The sequence below is a fragment of the Melanostigma gelatinosum genome (assembly GCF_949748355.1).
Source record: "Melanostigma gelatinosum genome assembly, chromosome: 21".
Taxonomy (NCBI): domain Eukaryota; kingdom Metazoa; phylum Chordata; class Actinopteri; order Perciformes; family Zoarcidae; genus Melanostigma; species Melanostigma gelatinosum.
The window spans coordinates 17691198-17707242 of NC_136654.1; the positions used below are offsets into that span (position 1 = coordinate 17691198).

General features: G+C 43.1%; 2 protein-coding genes across 3 annotated transcripts in view; both read left to right on the plus strand.

Moving 5' to 3' along the window:
• Positions 1 to 7430, plus strand: part of adam12a (ADAM metallopeptidase domain 12a) — a 65469-nt gene extending 58039 nt beyond the window's left edge. For both annotated transcript variants that reach the window (XM_079292833.1, XM_079292834.1), the window contains 3 exons: positions 1033 to 1275; positions 3747 to 3910; positions 5815 to 7430. In XM_079292833.1, the coding sequence (XP_079148959.1) occupies positions 1033 to 1275; positions 3747 to 3910; positions 5815 to 5884 (477 nt within the window). In that variant the 3' untranslated portion in view covers positions 5885 to 7430. The remainder of the gene's footprint in view (positions 1 to 1032; positions 1276 to 3746; positions 3911 to 5814) is intronic.
• A 1855-nt stretch (positions 7431 to 9285) lies between these two features.
• On the plus strand, positions 9286 to 15095 carry dhx32a (DEAH (Asp-Glu-Ala-His) box polypeptide 32a; the record flags this gene model as incomplete). The annotated part of the gene is made up of 11 exons (XM_079293156.1): positions 9286 to 9531; positions 10335 to 10528; positions 10734 to 11106; positions 11196 to 11426; positions 11516 to 11609; positions 11755 to 11904; positions 12801 to 12992; positions 13182 to 13322; positions 13909 to 14099; positions 14185 to 14372; positions 14614 to 15095. 11 exons carry the CDS (start codon positions 9286 to 9288, stop codon positions 14810 to 14812), a joined length of 2199 nt encoding a protein of 732 aa, XP_079149282.1. The 3' UTR covers positions 14813 to 15095.
• Positions 15096 to 16045: the final 950 nt, after the last annotated feature.

Sequence of the window (16045 nt, forward strand, 5' to 3'; positions counted from 1 at the left end):
ACGGGATTGACGTGCGGGTTTTTCTCACAAATGGCAGCTCATTCAAATCCAATTAAATGATCCCACTCCACGTGGAGGTGTGGAGGAGGTAGCGATAATGGAGTCAGTGGTGAGCAGTGTGTTCACAATGCATTTCTTGTCATTAACAGCTGCCTGTTAAGAGAGAAATTGATTTATCTGCCCGTTTCTCACGTGAAGAATGTTGACGCGGCGGCTTACTCAAGATATAAAGTCATCCTGTTGCTGATACATGCAAGACAGAGCAGGATTTATTCATTTATTTGCTGTAATGACCTGTGTGTCTACAGCACAGAATGCCTTAAACTACTCCATTGCTGCCCTGACATGCTCTCTGTAATGGGAAGAGACCTGTGGTCGGTTGAGCTCGGGGAGCTGAAACAAGAGGAGCCGTGTCAGAATTGACATTTGTGCTCCGGGTCGCCCCACGAGTGAGGCAATATGCTGTGCATTACCATGAGATTGGTGTTTTCTGTTAGGAGCATGTGCTTTTCATTTAAGATCAACGGTAAGAGGAGAAAGGATGTAAGGCCGTTTGATGTACGCACGGTGCAAGTGAGGTCATTCTCCAGTTGTCGGGAGCTGTGTTAAACCGCCGCATGTGTGCGCGCTGTTGCATGCGTTACATTGCGTGTTTTTGAGTTTTTCGCACATCTGGCCAGGTCTAAATACGAGGAAGACTCGTGTTTTTGCTGTTCTTAGCGGGAGTGTGTGTGTGGGCTCTTTAGCTGCGTCCACCTTTGGATGAGGCCAAGCGGGTGCTTGTGGCACAGTATCGGTCTTCCCCCTTTGATAGGTAAGCTGAAGGGGAGTTGGGGAATAGTGAGCCGGCGGGTGTGTGCGTTTGATTTACACTTTATCTTTGACAGCATCAGGAAGAACGGCAGAGGAAGAGGAGGAGGTGAACATGACTGTTTCTGATGGGAAGCAGACGGTTCCTCCTCTGGCTCTTCTTTCTGCTTTTAGACGAAGCATACTCTTGACTGTTCTGTTCTGCGTTTCATCTCTCTGCAGCCTCACCACAGGGGACCAGAGGCGGTGCTCCCACCGGCCCCCTACCCCTCCCACAGCCTGCACAGACTGCCCCAGTGCCCCCCGGTTCACCTCAGCCACCCTGTTCCTCTGTCTCTCACCCTGTCCCTCTCCCCTGGCCCCGGGCTGGCGAGACCCCCGTTGCCTCCGCCTCACATCCATGTGGCACTACGGGGGGCGTCCTTTCGAAGTGCGTCCCGCCATAACTCCTGCAGGATGGTCATGGTGAGTGACTTGTTCCCTCACTTGGAAGCATTTTATTTGATGATGTTACTCACTGAAAACTCTGCTTGGTCTTGTGAGCTTTTACTCACTACTACAGCCCATAATACATAACCAGGGGAACGATGTTGTTCGCTGCACCTACAGTGTCATGATGATCAGCCATTTTCGCGGTTCTTTCGTGTCCTATAAAAGCATATATGCATGTTGACAGTGATGTACTGTCTCGTAAAATAATGAGCTTACCCGGGGAGCTAGCGTCATTGAAGCAAGACTTCACGTCTACAATACAAACCACCGCATGAATAATGAAAATGGAGCCAGCCATGCAGATGGGGGGAGGGAGAAGATGAAACAGCAACTGGAGTGAGCAAGTATGTCCAACTATCACAGGGTGATATTAAATTAGCTGCCACCGATATTCCATGGAGTTTAGTTACGGCACTGCAGAATGTCAAAGTGGAGGGGAAGAGAAAGCCAGAAGTTCCTGGTATTAAATCCCTCTCACTCAGTGATTCTCTAAGACTTTTATTTGCTTTAATCCGGTTTGACTTGTACCCTGTGGGCAAGTGAGGCAGAGAGACCCAGAGAGAGAGAGAGCGAGAGAGAGGATCCAAAAGACAGAAAGACAAAGTGATCAAGGGACAAAGGGAGGCTTGAGGGAACGAGTCGATGAATCAAATATAATCAATACATTTTTAAAGTCATATTTCAGGCAGAAACTGCGAGCATTCGCTGGTTCCAGCCTCTCAAATTTGTTGAATTTGTCTGTTTTATATTAATGCAAATTGAATACCGTTTGGTTTTGGAGTATTGGTCGGAAAAAGTGAGCGATCTGAAAGTGTCACCTTGGCCTGTGGAAAAATTGTGCAGTCTTTTTCAGTTCCAGACATTTTTGTTGATAAATCAACATAAAAAAAGGGGGAAAGTATCACCGATTACAAGTTAGCTGCAGCCCGTAAAGAAAGAGAAGATAAGTTAGTTTGGAAAACAACCAAAACAAGGACGAGATGCGGATGACAAATCAGCAATGAGTTCCAGCCTTTAAAGGACAGCAGTGAAAAGGACGCCACAGGGGAGCTGAGGTCAAAGCGATGCCGCAGTGTCACGCTAAGCAGAGGTGTGCTAAACAGATAATGACATTCCAGTCTTGTCCAGATTAATGAAAGGGGTCACAGAGGAGGTCTGGCTTCAAAATACAACAATTAAGATGAGATAAGAACTTCATTCATCCCACACCGGGGAAATTCAGAGTAAAAAAAAAACAAAGGACAAAAACGGTGATTGAAAATGAAAGATAAAAACACGAGACAAATGAAATAACACAACATAATATACACGATACGCACCTTTCACTTGTACAGATATGTCCATGATGGACATATTTACTCCTTCAAGTTCCACTGATGTGTTTTCATAATGTTCTATTGCTGTACTTACCTATTCTTTACACTGTTTATCAGCGACGGTGAGCATTAATAGTCACGGTAACACTTCTTATAAAATAAGTTATATCATGTGCTTAGCTTTAGAATAGAAACGGAGCCGTTTAAAGAAGGAGCTGCATTTAGCTTTACAAAGCTTCTTGCCTGTTTTACAGGTGTAGTGCAGCAGCTTCTGGCACAAGTAGATTTTCCCACTCAGCTGCTCCTATTTAATGTCAACGTGTGAAACTGACGGTGACGCCTGTTGGCAGCAGAATTCGTCGACAGTATCTTTAGCAGCTGTTTGGCAGCTCCGAGGCGTTGACAGAGCCTTTCATTTTCGAGAGAGAGAGAGAGAGAGAGAGAGAGAGAGAGAGAGAGAGAGAGAGAGAGAGAGAGAGAGAGCTCTGCTGGGGGCACGGACGCATTGTCCACTGGGAGAGTTTAGTTATTCTAATTATGATTTTGTGCCTAATCACCTAATCAAGCATGCTCTTTTCATTTGTCTGCATCTCTCTTCACTACCATTTGGTATTGTTCTGATATTTTTGGATGGAGCTCAAGTTGGCCCCACTGCATGGCAGTACTGTCTGTCAATGAGATGAATTAGTATGGCTTTAATACTTCAGATTGTTATGATACTTGACCTCAAGAATGCAAAAGGAGAGACAAATCATGCATTAGAGGCTTCACTGACAGCACAGAGCTTTTCTGTGTTTGTGAATGATGGTTTGAATCTGCTTCCATGGTTGTTTGGCTCCTTTACTCTGCGATGTTTGAGGAGGTTTCTCTGCAAGAAGAAGAAGAAGAAGAGGAGGAGGAGGATGTGAATGGAGACCAGATGGGGGCTAGGTAGCAGGCCTTCATCATGATCTCAGTCTTCTAGAGATGATTCAAACCACATGACTCTTCCTCTCATGGCAAGTTGCGTGGGCAGGGCTGCCCTGGTGCCTGAGAGGAAGAGGAGGACGTGACAGGCAGGCCCGAGCTGTGAGTGCCACCTGGTGGAGATTCTCAGTTATTATTTCTATGTTTCTTGTTTTTTGCCAGGAGTTGGAGAAGCCCAGTCCTCCTCAGAAGCCCCTTCCTGCCGACCCGAGGAGCTCTCGTCTGGTTCGAAGTTCCTCTGCAATCCAAGGGCCCTCTTCTGTTTGCGGCCCTGCACCCACACCTGGTGTGCCCAGACCCGTGCGCCCTTCCCCACACCCCAACAGGTGAGTTCAGAACCTTCTCCATATTCATGTGAAAACAACACTGAGGCTGGTATCACTTGCTGAGTGTTGGAGTGTTGTCCCGATCTCTGAATAACATCCATTCAAATATCATGACACAATTTCATTCAATCGACCGTAGAAGCCTAGAAGACATCATACAACATCTGAAGTCATCCTCCTGCTGCTTGGATATTCTACCAACACACTTTTTCAAAAATATTTCAAACTGCATGACCACTGATCTTTTACAAATTGTAAACACATCCCTTCTCTCAGGTGTCTTCCCACAAGCCATAAAAACTGCAGTTATTAAACCGCTCCTAAAGAAGGCTAGTTTAGACGCCGCAACGATGAAAAATTATAGGCCAATATCAAACCTCCCATTTTTGTAAAATAATTGAAAAAGCGGTTTTCCAACAGCTGACCAACTTCTTGACCGTAAATAACTGCTTTGATGTTTTCCAGTCAGGCTTTCGACAGCACCACAGCACTGAAACTGCTCTTGTTAAGGTCTTCAACGACATCCCCTTAAACATAGACAATGGCAGAAGTTCAGTCTTACTAGATCTCAGTGCTGCATTCGACACGGTCGACCATGCCATACTCCTAGAAAGACTAAACATCTGGGTGGGACTCTCTGGCACAGCACTTAACTGGTTTGAATCCTACTTGAAGGGCCGAGAATACTTTGTGTCTGTGGCTCATTACACATCGGAGCTGACTAAAATGACATGTGGTGTTCCCCAAGGTTCAATACTGGGGCCTCTTCTGTTCAACATCTACATGCTTCCACTAGCTCAGATTATGGAAAACAACAAAGTGTGTTATCATAATTATGCAGACGACACACAAATCTACATAACTATGTCACCAGGGGACTATAATCCCATACAAGGGTTGGGTAACTGCATTGAACAAACCAACAACTGGATGTGCCAGAATTTTCTTCAATTAAACAAAGATAAAACAGAAGTAATTGTTTTCGGTACCAAGGACGAACAATTGAAAATCACCGCTCAGCTTCAGTCACTGATGTTAAAACCCACAAACCAAGCCAGAAATCTAGGTGTAGTTATGGATTCAGACCTCAACCTGAACAGCCATATCAAGACAATTACAAAATCAGCCTACTATCACCTGAAGAATATATCAAGGATTAGAGGATTTATGTCTCAACAGGATTTGGAAAAACTTGTCCATGCATTTATCTTCAGCAGACTGGACTACTGTAACGGTGTGTTTACAGGTCTCTGTAAAAAGTCGGTCAGAAAGCTGCAGCTCGAGTCCTCACTAAGACCAGGAGGGTGGATCACATCACTCCAGTTCTGAGGTCTTTGCACTGGCTTCCTGTCCAACAAAGAATTGACTTTAAAATCCTGCTGTTGGTTTACAAAGCACTGAATGGTTTAGGGCCAAAATACATCTCTGATCTGCTGCTACCTTATGAACCATCCCGACCCCTCAGGTCGTCTGGGACCGGTCTACTTTCTGTTCCCAGAGTCAGAACTAAACATGGAGAAGCAGCGTTCAGTTTTTCTGCTCCACATATCTGGAACAAAGTCCCAGAAAGCTGCAGGTCTGCTGAGACCCTCAGCTCATTTAAATCAAGATTGAAGACTTTTCTGTTTGCTGCTGCCTTTAATTGAACCACATTCAATTAATACATTCATCAATTTCCTGCATTTCTGCATTTTACGACTGCATTTTATTTCTTACACTGTTTTTTAATGTTTTAATGAATGTTATTGATTGTTTTTAAATCTCCTTTTCTTTTGCCTTATGTTTTGATGATTTTAATGGTTTTATGTGAAGCACTTTGAATTACCTTGTTGTTGAAATGTGCTATACAAATAAACTTGCCTTGCCTTGAAAGATTATTTGTATCACTCTCCTCCCTTCTCTAGACCCAGACCCAAGCAACCACCAACACTACCAAAGCCTTGCATAATTGCCAACGTCAAATACAGCAGCTGAGAAGATAAGGGACGGAAGGGACAATGTTGTGATGAGACACGACAAGAATTTGCACTATGAAAACTCTAAAAACCTTAAAAAAGATGGCGACTTCTCTTGAGTATTGAATGAGGAGATCGGCCGTGTCCCTTTGGTGCCCTGTCCCTGAATGGTGCTACAAGTCTGTGCTCAGGTACATGTAAAGTATTTATAGTCTGTATTTATTGCCACGCAGTGCACTGTGCCAGACACTTTTACTACACGGTAGTTTGAATTTTTTTATTTGTCGCTTGCGTCGGTTTCACAAATTTTTTTTTTCCCGCCTCATCAGCTGGTCTTTATCAAGGACAGTGACGAGAGATAAAAAATTGTTTTTTAAAAAAGGCAATTTGGGAAATTCTGTTCGCAGAACATATGAAATATGTTTGAATGAAGGGAACCCTTTACTTGATGGTTTTGTTCTGTGTACTACAGGAAGGGCTGCAGAGTGTTTCGCAATGACAGATGAGAACAGACAACACTTGTAGTTCATGTGGAACCCAATGGGTTTTTTCTTGAAGGGTAATGCTCTCATCACCTTTGCGTCAATCTGATGAGGCTCGAAACAACTACAGAAAAAGAAAAAAGTCGTGTTAATGCAAGACGGGCGGAAACAGCGGAAATTTCCTCTGCATTTATATTTGTGAAAGGTAGCGAGTCGATTGAGGAAATGTCACTGATTTGCCATTTCCAGACCCAAGAGGCTCCGTTGAGGGATCTGGGTTCTGGGGTATGAACTGAACATGGATCTAAAATGAGGCGAGATCAAGGAAGCATTCATTCCTCAGAGAGAGCGAAACGTCTCTGAAATATTGCTCCGCTAAAAGGTCATGTGTGCTTTTGAGCTTTTCCTTGTGTGCCTGTCTTACACACGAGGACTCTCTGTGTGAATACATCACAGACTCACTGAGGACTTTCTTAAAGCTGTGGTCACGCAGGCGTCATGGAAGCACCCGCATGTATAAACAGCACCGTGTCATGTGTGGGTTTTCAGCCATGTTTTTCTGTGATGGGAAAAGGACCGATTCGCTTGACAAGGACACATTTCTAGATCTCTTTCTGCCACCGAAGTGTCATCCAAAACCGTGTGGGCAGTTATTCATTTTCTATTTTTTTTACCTTTTTCATTTTGGCTATTGGGATGAGGGTTTTATTTAAGCCAATATACACAATCCTACATACATTGTATTTGTGCTAACTGAACATTTTTGCATATACATTCACACTGAGCAACTTTTCCTTTAAGCACAAACATGTAGGCTAAAAAGTGACTTTGAACTTTTGTTACTTTTGATACTGTCATCTTTTTAACAATGCACTAGTTTGACATTCGGTGCTTTGTTTACTTTGCTTTTCAATGCTACGTGTCCATGTACTCATAGACAGTATTTGAGTCCCTTCACCTGACTGTGTTATGTCCATAAGTTCCATTTATGTTGTGTTACAGGTGAACACATTTCCATGGAGAATGCTTTTTTTTATACAATGATTGTTTGATACATCATATGTAAAGAAAACACTTAAAGTGTCTGTGTCTACTCGTGGTTTTTTTAACACTCATGCAGTTTTAGTTTTGCAAATATTTTTCTTAGTGATCTTGTATGCATGTTTTCAGCAAGAGTTGTGCCACATGAAAAATCAATTACAGGAGAGAAACAATTGTTTCGATGTTAAAAGCCCTTTTAACACAGACAATGGCAACTTGAATGAATGAATGAATGAATTTTATTGATATAGCGCTTTTCACAGACAATAATATCACAAAGTGCTTAACAGAGCAGACATTTAAAAGCATAAAAAACACAATGTGACCCTTGTGATTCACTCGTCACTCATTTGTAAGAATACAAAGCCTTCATACTGATACTAGATTTCATAATGTACACTGTTTTTTGTGTCTACAAAAAGTAACCTTTCTGTCAAGAGCCTCTGGTATTTCTTTTTATGCTTGAGTAGTTTGCAGTCGGGAGATTGAATACTGAATACGGTAATAACTGTAATTTAACATTCCCATTTCAAATTGCTTTCAACCATTTAACACGGACACCTGGGGCTTATTTCAACAGTCTGAGTCTTTGTCTCAAAGCAATTTGCTGAAGTCTTTGTGAGGGATACAAATGCTGCTTCAATCAATGCAGGTGTGGTATTACCTGTTCACTGTTGCCCATCGGGATTTCATTTGCTGGTGCTGACCCGATGGAGTCAAGTGTGTGATTAAAAGAATGTTTTCTTCTTTTTGTTTTGTTTTAAACGATAAGGAGAAAAAAAATCGCTGATCACACACTGATGAGAAGATGAGACGATCATCTAGTCACAAGGCTGCAGCTGCAGACAGATTTTATTTGTCAAAAAAAGGGAGGCTGGGATGTAAAGGCCAAAAACAACAATAAGAAATAGACACATGTAGGTTGCCTACGATGCTTTAATGCTTAATATTTGGTGTGGTGCGTCATTAACAGACCTGTTTATTCTTGGTAACTACCAGACATGTTTACAGACTCTTGAGTTGAGACATTTAGTCTTGTTTAATGATTAAGTCTAAGACACATTATTTGAGGTCAAACTGGACCGAGAATCAACCAACAGCTCCTCCTTGTGGAGACGCTGAGGCCTGCAGCCGGTGGATGGGTGAACTGAAGAGTTGAATGAGTTTTTCCATTACATGTTTCACATCTAATAAAAAAATTAAATCTAATTACAACAACACTTACGGTTTTATAAAAGCCCATTTCAACAACAACTAAATAATCCACTACCTAAGTTGTTTTATTCATTATTGTGTGTTTTTTCCTTATAATTATGACATATCTTAAAATGAACTGTTCTATACTATCTCTTATTTAAGGCTTGTCATATTGAAAGGAATGCAGAATGTACTAAATATAAAGAGGACAAACTACTGTCTGTTACAGAGATAATATTGCGCATTAATTGATAAGCAGATAACAAAATAAAACACCTGCGTTATTCTTGTAAACATAGAAAGAGAATACATTTTTACGGATATTTTGGATTTGGGATAATCAGGAGATTATGACAGCGGGCATATTGCTCAGGATGTGAAGCCCTGTGCAAATCAAAGCACGTGGGTAGCCACGCTGAGGAGAAATTACGCGCCGGGTGCGCACTGCGAGCCAGGCAGCCTCTACAAGAACAGCTTCAAACTCTTCACAGCTTAATAAAGATAGTTTCAGCTAATTAAGAAGCCGGGGAGAGAGAAAGACTGGTCATTTGCTCCGTCCAGGTTCGCGAATAGAGGATGTGTTTCACGGAAACGGATTATTCTTTTGAATCGTTCCGATATTAAACTAAATGGTGCCGTAGCTGGAGTGGTAGGAAACACATTTATGAACTCTCGTACAACAAATATACATGTATGTGTCATGTCTGATGAAAACATCTGCCCTGAAAGTGAGATCGAATGTCCTGCGGAGGATCCATTTGGCTTTGGAGATGATCTGGAGTTAAATCAATTCGATGGATTGCCATTTTCCTCACGTTACTACAAACTGCTGAAAGAGAGGAAGACTCTGTCAGTGTGGAAGGTCAGGGGCGAGTTTGAAGATGCTCTGGTAAAGAACCAACTGGTTATTGTGTCTGGGACAGCGAGGACTGGGAGGAGTACACAGGTAAGACAATATGGTCAATATTATGCACGTTGTGTTAGGGGAGAAGGAAGATGGCACGAGTCTTTCTTTAACAGAGAATGAAAGAAAAGTTCACGTTGAACTTGGATTTGTTTTAAAGGGAAGTAAATGTTTTAATTTCCCCTCAATATCGTCAAATACAATCTGATAGGGAGTAACAAAGTGGATCTCCCTTTTACTTCTCCATCTTGTTCACTGCTCAGGGACATTTTGGACCTAAACACCAACGCATGCCTCAATTTGTATGACTTGCATGAGAGCTCTGCTCCTCTTAATGTGACTAAAATGTTTAAAAGTTGAGTTGTTTACTGCCCAGCTTTGCCATCTTTATCTGCTGAACACAACGTTCTACATACTTTTGATTCCTGTGGCGGTGGGTTTGTTTTTCCTCTCACTTTGACATGTATGGATAGAGTGGCATTATGTGAGCTGGTGTGAACAGGCTGCCCAGCTCAGCAGATGCTGTTGTGTCACTGTCATGGCTGTCCAAGCTCCAGCCTGCCGGCCATGCTTCACAAAGGCTCCAGCAGGGGTGTTAGGGGACCTCCTGCTGATAAGCCCTGATCCGCTGGAGCCGCCTCATGCTGCCAAAGCAATTTTGCATTATTAGCGATAATACCGTAGGATATCTGCCGTCACTGTTTGTTTTGCAATATAAAAGCTGGTGATGCAACCCTGAAAGGATGCTCTCTTAAGTCTATGGGAATAAAAATGTGTTTGGTGCAGAGTTGGTCAAGTCTGTCAAGACAAACAATGACGTGTGAAAGATTTCTGTTCTCTTTCAGATCCCTCAGTGGTGTGCAGAGTTCTGTCTCTCCGCCCAGTACCAGCACGGCATGGTTGTGTGCACGCAGACCAACAGACAGCAAGCTGTAGATCTGACCCTGCGCGTAGCTGATGAAATGGACGTCAACATAGGCCATGAAGTGGGCTACACCATCCCTCTGGAGAACTGCTGCTCCTCCGACACTGTTCTGAGGTCTGTCTATTTCGCAGCCAGCAGCAGAATGACACGTTGATATTAGCCACAAACTATCTGACGCTCATAATCTTTCCTTCTTCTTTCTGGTGCTCCTCAATGGCATTGTGGATGAAACAGAAATATCCTGAAGTTGCTACTTATGGCCGCATAGTTTTGCTTTTATAATAGCTCTGAACTCTTCTGATGGCTTTTACCGTCTCAGGTACTGCACCGACCATATGCTGCTGAGGGAGATGATGTCGGACCCTTTTCTGGAGCACTACGGGGTCATCATCATCGACCAGGCCCACGAGAGGACCGTCAGCACGGACACACTGCTGGGTCTCCTCAAGGACATCCTGCTGCAGAGGCCTGAGCTCAGAGTGGTGGTCCTCGCCGTCCCACCCGCCACCGACAAGCTGACCAGCTACTACGACAGCGTCCCGCTCATCAGCCTGGAGGCCTCGTCTCCCGCTGAGGCGGTCCACAGCAACGGCGGCAACAAAGACTACTTCTTCTCAGCGCTGAGGCTGGCGCTGGAGATCCATCGAACCAAAGAGGAGGGAGATGTTGTTGTGTTTTTTGCCTCAGCCGATGTAAGAGGTTGTTGCAATTATTTTTTTTTAAGAGTGGTTTGTTCGGACCACAGCTGAGATTGGTGGATTTCTTGTATTCTCTTCTGCAGGAGGTCCATTGTGCCCACAGCATCCTCCAGAGAGAAGGCACCAGGCTGGGAGCGGAGCTGGGCCAGATGGTTCCTGTGGTGCTGTGCCCCCGCCGGGGAGGGCTGCTGCCTGAGCAACCCGGCTCCAAGAGGTCCAGGAGAGTTTTCCTCTCTACCACACAGGGGGAGGATATGTGGTGGGCCACAGAGTCTGTCAACTTTGTCATTGACACAGGAGTCCAGAAGAAGATGGTTTGTTTCTTTATTTCCCAACAAAACGTGTCGACTTTTAAATGAGTAATATAGTGATTATTAATTGGCATGTGGTTGGATCTTTGTAGGTGTACAATCCAAGAATAAGAGCTAACTCGGAGGTTCTTCAACCCATCAGTCAATATCAGGCAGACATACGCAGGCGGCTGTCTGGACCAACAGGTATGTCTGACAGTCTGCTGCAGCTGGACAATATATGAACCGATTTGAATTGTTAAATAATGTCAGACCCAAAGCTGGTAAAACATCCTGGAATGTTGACTATAATAACGCTGGATATTTTTCCTTTACTGAATTCATTTCCCAGGTAAATGTTTCTGCCTGTATCAAGAAGACAGCCAGCTTCCTGCAGAGAACTCTCCTCAGATCTTGGAGTCCAACATTACACCAACAGTCCTCTTCCTAAAAAGGATGGAGATAGCCGGCCTTGGACAGTGTGATTTCATCGACAGACCAGGTGACGCATGCCTGCTAGTGGACATTGCACGTGGTTATCATTGGAAAAAGCATTTTTATTCTGAGGTTACTGGTTCCCACAGAGGACATCTCTCTTCCACCCTAAAACACAGCCAGAGAGGTGTATGCGAGAGGTTTTTTTTGTTGTTTTTTTTGGCTGGAGGAAGCACAAATGATTTTGCTCTGTGTAGCTGTTTGGGCCCAGTCAACCATGATTTAGCTGAGCTGACAGGACCCTGCTACTAACTATTGTCTGCGCTCTAACCACCCCTAACATGAACGGAACAGGCTAAAAGAGGCCAGCTCATTAACCATTACGCAACATGTCTCGTTAGGGCAGCTACAGACGAGTACAATGAAGAGAGACAGGACGGGCCAAATGCACTGTAATATCTCCACTCGCTTGCAGAATGTGTCACGGAAGTTACTTAGCCCTTAAATATATAGACATTAACATATCAAGTGTAGTGATTTTATGTGATTTTTAAAGCAAGGCATAAATTGGTGTTTTTCCAGCTCCAGGTCTGAATAAGTGCATTGCATTCTTTCTAACAGCCTTCAGGGGGCGACTAAAAAAAGAGAGGTTGCAAAGAGAACTCTGATGGCATAGAAGTCTGAGTCCTACTTTTCACTTAATGCATTACCTCAGTGACTACGACCACTTCTTATATGTCATCTATGCTTTTTAGCATCTACCATCGTGTCCTTTTTGGATACTACTGGAGGGGAATTGGGAGCCTCCCAACTACGTACATTGGGCTTTTCAGAGTCCACATATAGCAGGGATACGTATGAGTGATACCCCCCTCAATACACTGAACAAGAAACAAAAAAAAAATCTAAAAATGATTCTCTACTTGATTTATAAAGCTCGAGCCTTTTCGTTCCTTGTTGCAGATCCAGAGGGTCTCATGCAGGCGTTGGAGGAGCTCGATTACCTCGCAGCTTTAGATGATGACGGCAACTTGTCTGAGATTGGCATCATAATGTCTGAGATCCCTCTGGACCCTCAGATGGCCAAAGCGCTGCTGGCCTCCTGCGAGTTTGACTGCGTGAGCGAGATGTTGACGATCGCAGCGATGCTTTCAGGTACCGTGTGTTCCAACTTCCACTCAGACTAAGATTTGTTCCTTGTGCGTGAAGATCCTTGTCACTGGTTTGTAGATTCACCAGACGGACGTCATTGTAGCAGCTCATTTGCAGATGTTACGACGCCGCGGTTCCTCCCAGACATCGAACCAGGTGGCCTTATGGCCTCGTTGCGGTCTTGTCTTTTAGCGTCAAGCTGCTTCCTGGAGCCGCCTGCTGGTATGACCCACGAGGCAGTCCAGTGTCACAGGAAGTTCCAGCACCCTGAAGGAGATCACTTCACCCTCATCAACATCTACAAAGCCTTCAAACAAAGCCAGAGAGAACAATGTAAGACGCAGTCGATGAACAGAATCAGTCCACTCTCACTGAAGTACGGTATTTTCAAGCATTCTGCAACATAGCGCAACGCCTGCAGTGTTTATAATAAATAGGACATTTTGATGTTTTACTTGACGTAGTGGGTTTCATTAAATATTATCCCTTCAATTAATAATTTAAAATCTGTCACCATTATTTAAATCCAGTCACGTTTGTTTGTAGTTGGGGATTAAAAATTAAGATAACAATAAACTCAGTTTAATCATATTAGACATTTATGGACCTCATTTAAATATGTTTTTTTCGATCACATTGTTTTAGCTGACGCTTTTATCCAAAGCAACTTATAATGAGTGCATTCAACCACGTGGGTACAACCCCAAAAAGATCAAGAATCATGCAAGTACATCGACTTGATCAAACATGCTGATCTACTTCAAGTTCTACAATAAGAGATGGAAGTTATTTTTTTAAAGTTTTTTTGTTTCACTTTATGGTCCAAGGTGCAGTCTGAAGTGTTTCATGAGTTCCATACCCTATTTCTGACTTGGCCAAAATATGACTTCACCACACGATGTGATGTGTTTTCCCCCAGACTTCACCGCTGAAAAGTGGTGCCAGGACTATTTCCTTGATCATTCTGCCCTGACGGAAGCTGAGGCCATTAGATCAGAGTTGACGGACACCCTGAACAGGATCGAGCTTCCCATCTCCGAGCCCTTCTTTGGAACCAAGACCAACACCCACAACATCAAAAGAGCTCTGCTGGCCGGTTTCTTCATGCAGGTATGTGGAAGCTAAATGCCAATATGAAGGAAGATACCAGTAATTGAACTGTTGTGAAGTTTTCAGAGTTGTTTCCTCTTCGTAGATCGCACGAGACGTGGACGAATCGGGAAACTACTTCATTCTGACACACAAGCACGTGACTCAGGTGCATCCCCTGTCCAGCTACGGGCCTCAGTCACACAAGCTGGGGCTGCCTGAGTGGGTTGTTTTCCACGAGTACACCCTGTCGGAGAACTGCATGAGAACGGTCTCTGAAATTTCCCCTCAAGTGTAGGTCGATCCCTCTCTTCTTTTCGAACAGATTAGAATTACATTCTTATGGATTATGTTTTGAATGCAATCTTTTGATTGTTTTTGTTGTTGCAGTAAAATGTATCCATTTTAATTGAAATCTGTTTTAAATCTTCTTTAAGTCTCCATTTTTTTTTTAAATATAAAAAATAAGTACTAATCATATTCTTACTTGTTTTTCATCTTTTCCATATCATGTCATTTCTGTTTGTCACTTTAGGTACATTCAAATGGCGCCCCTCTACTTCTTCTACAATCTGCCCCCTAGTGAAAGCAAAGACATACTGCAAGACATGTTGGAACCAGACAGATCCAGGAAATGTGAGGATGGGAAACAGAACGCCTCCACAATCTGCGGCGATGCCGACAGTGGCTGTGCAGTGGTGTCTCAGTCTTATGACCGATGTGTGATTCAATGATCTAAAATCATAAATGAGCTGTAACCTTTTCATCAAATGTTGTGAAATGTTTGAACCGGGGGCTTTAAAATTAAGTTATTACATTGCTTAAACTGATGGTCACACGTACATGAGGGGTGACTCCACTCGAGGGCCATGGGGCCTGGCCCCACCTTGAGCCACACAAAAAAAAATTAATAAAATTATAATAATCGTAAATTATACAAATTGTCTATTTGTTTTTGAACTGTGGAATGTACCCAGTAAAATATGATATCTGCGCAAAATATTCTCCTGATCTTTACCTCCTATAACAAGGTCCATAGGGGCATCTCAATAAATAAACATGTTATATTATATAAGTGTTATTTACTGCTTTTTTTCGTGTTGGAATAAACGTTAAATATTTAACTGCAAAGTAGTAATTTGTGTTTGATACTTTCATTTATTTGCATTAAATCATACTGGGATGTTTGCTGAAATTGATAGGATGGCCCTACCTAGAACATTTCCCACCAGTCTTATGATAAGACTGTATACTGACATCAGTCATTGAATGCATGCTTCACATTGTTACACCATGCCTCTGACACCTCAGATGTCTTTGTCCATATCGACACCTATGCTGCTGAAACCAGAGCGTCTCGCTTCTTAGAGCAGAACAGAAACTGGAGGTTAGTGTTTTCGTTTTGAACGAAAATCTGTCCAAAAATAATGCACCCAACATTACTATCGCAGTCATTTTTGTATTTTTCTTCTTTTTTTTTTAAACATATGACAAACGTGAGGACCTGAGTCTCAAGAATCTCGACATGGAAATGTACACACACCTGCTGATGGAGGCGAACGTCACCAAGGTACAACTGGTCCAGGACACGCATCGGCCTCTGGCCTTGGTTGAAGGCCACAGCAACATTGCCTTCAACGTATTTCACGTCCCACCTGTTAGTGTGCGGTTAGTGAGAAAAGCTGTGCTCATGGAGAGAAAGACTGCAACCGGACAACAAAGAGAGGGACTTTAAGTCAGCATTTCCCATGCAGGTGAACAACACTTATCAATGCAATAAGCATTTTGTTACATATATGGTTTTATGGAACAGAAATATGGGTAAACATGGTCCGTTTATACTATTTATTATGGTGGGAATTCAAATTAAAGACAAGACTTGTCATATATTGTCGTATTATTTCCAAACGTTGCCGCTCAACAAGACTAGTTTTGGGGAATACGATGCAGAATTTGACCAATTTGAC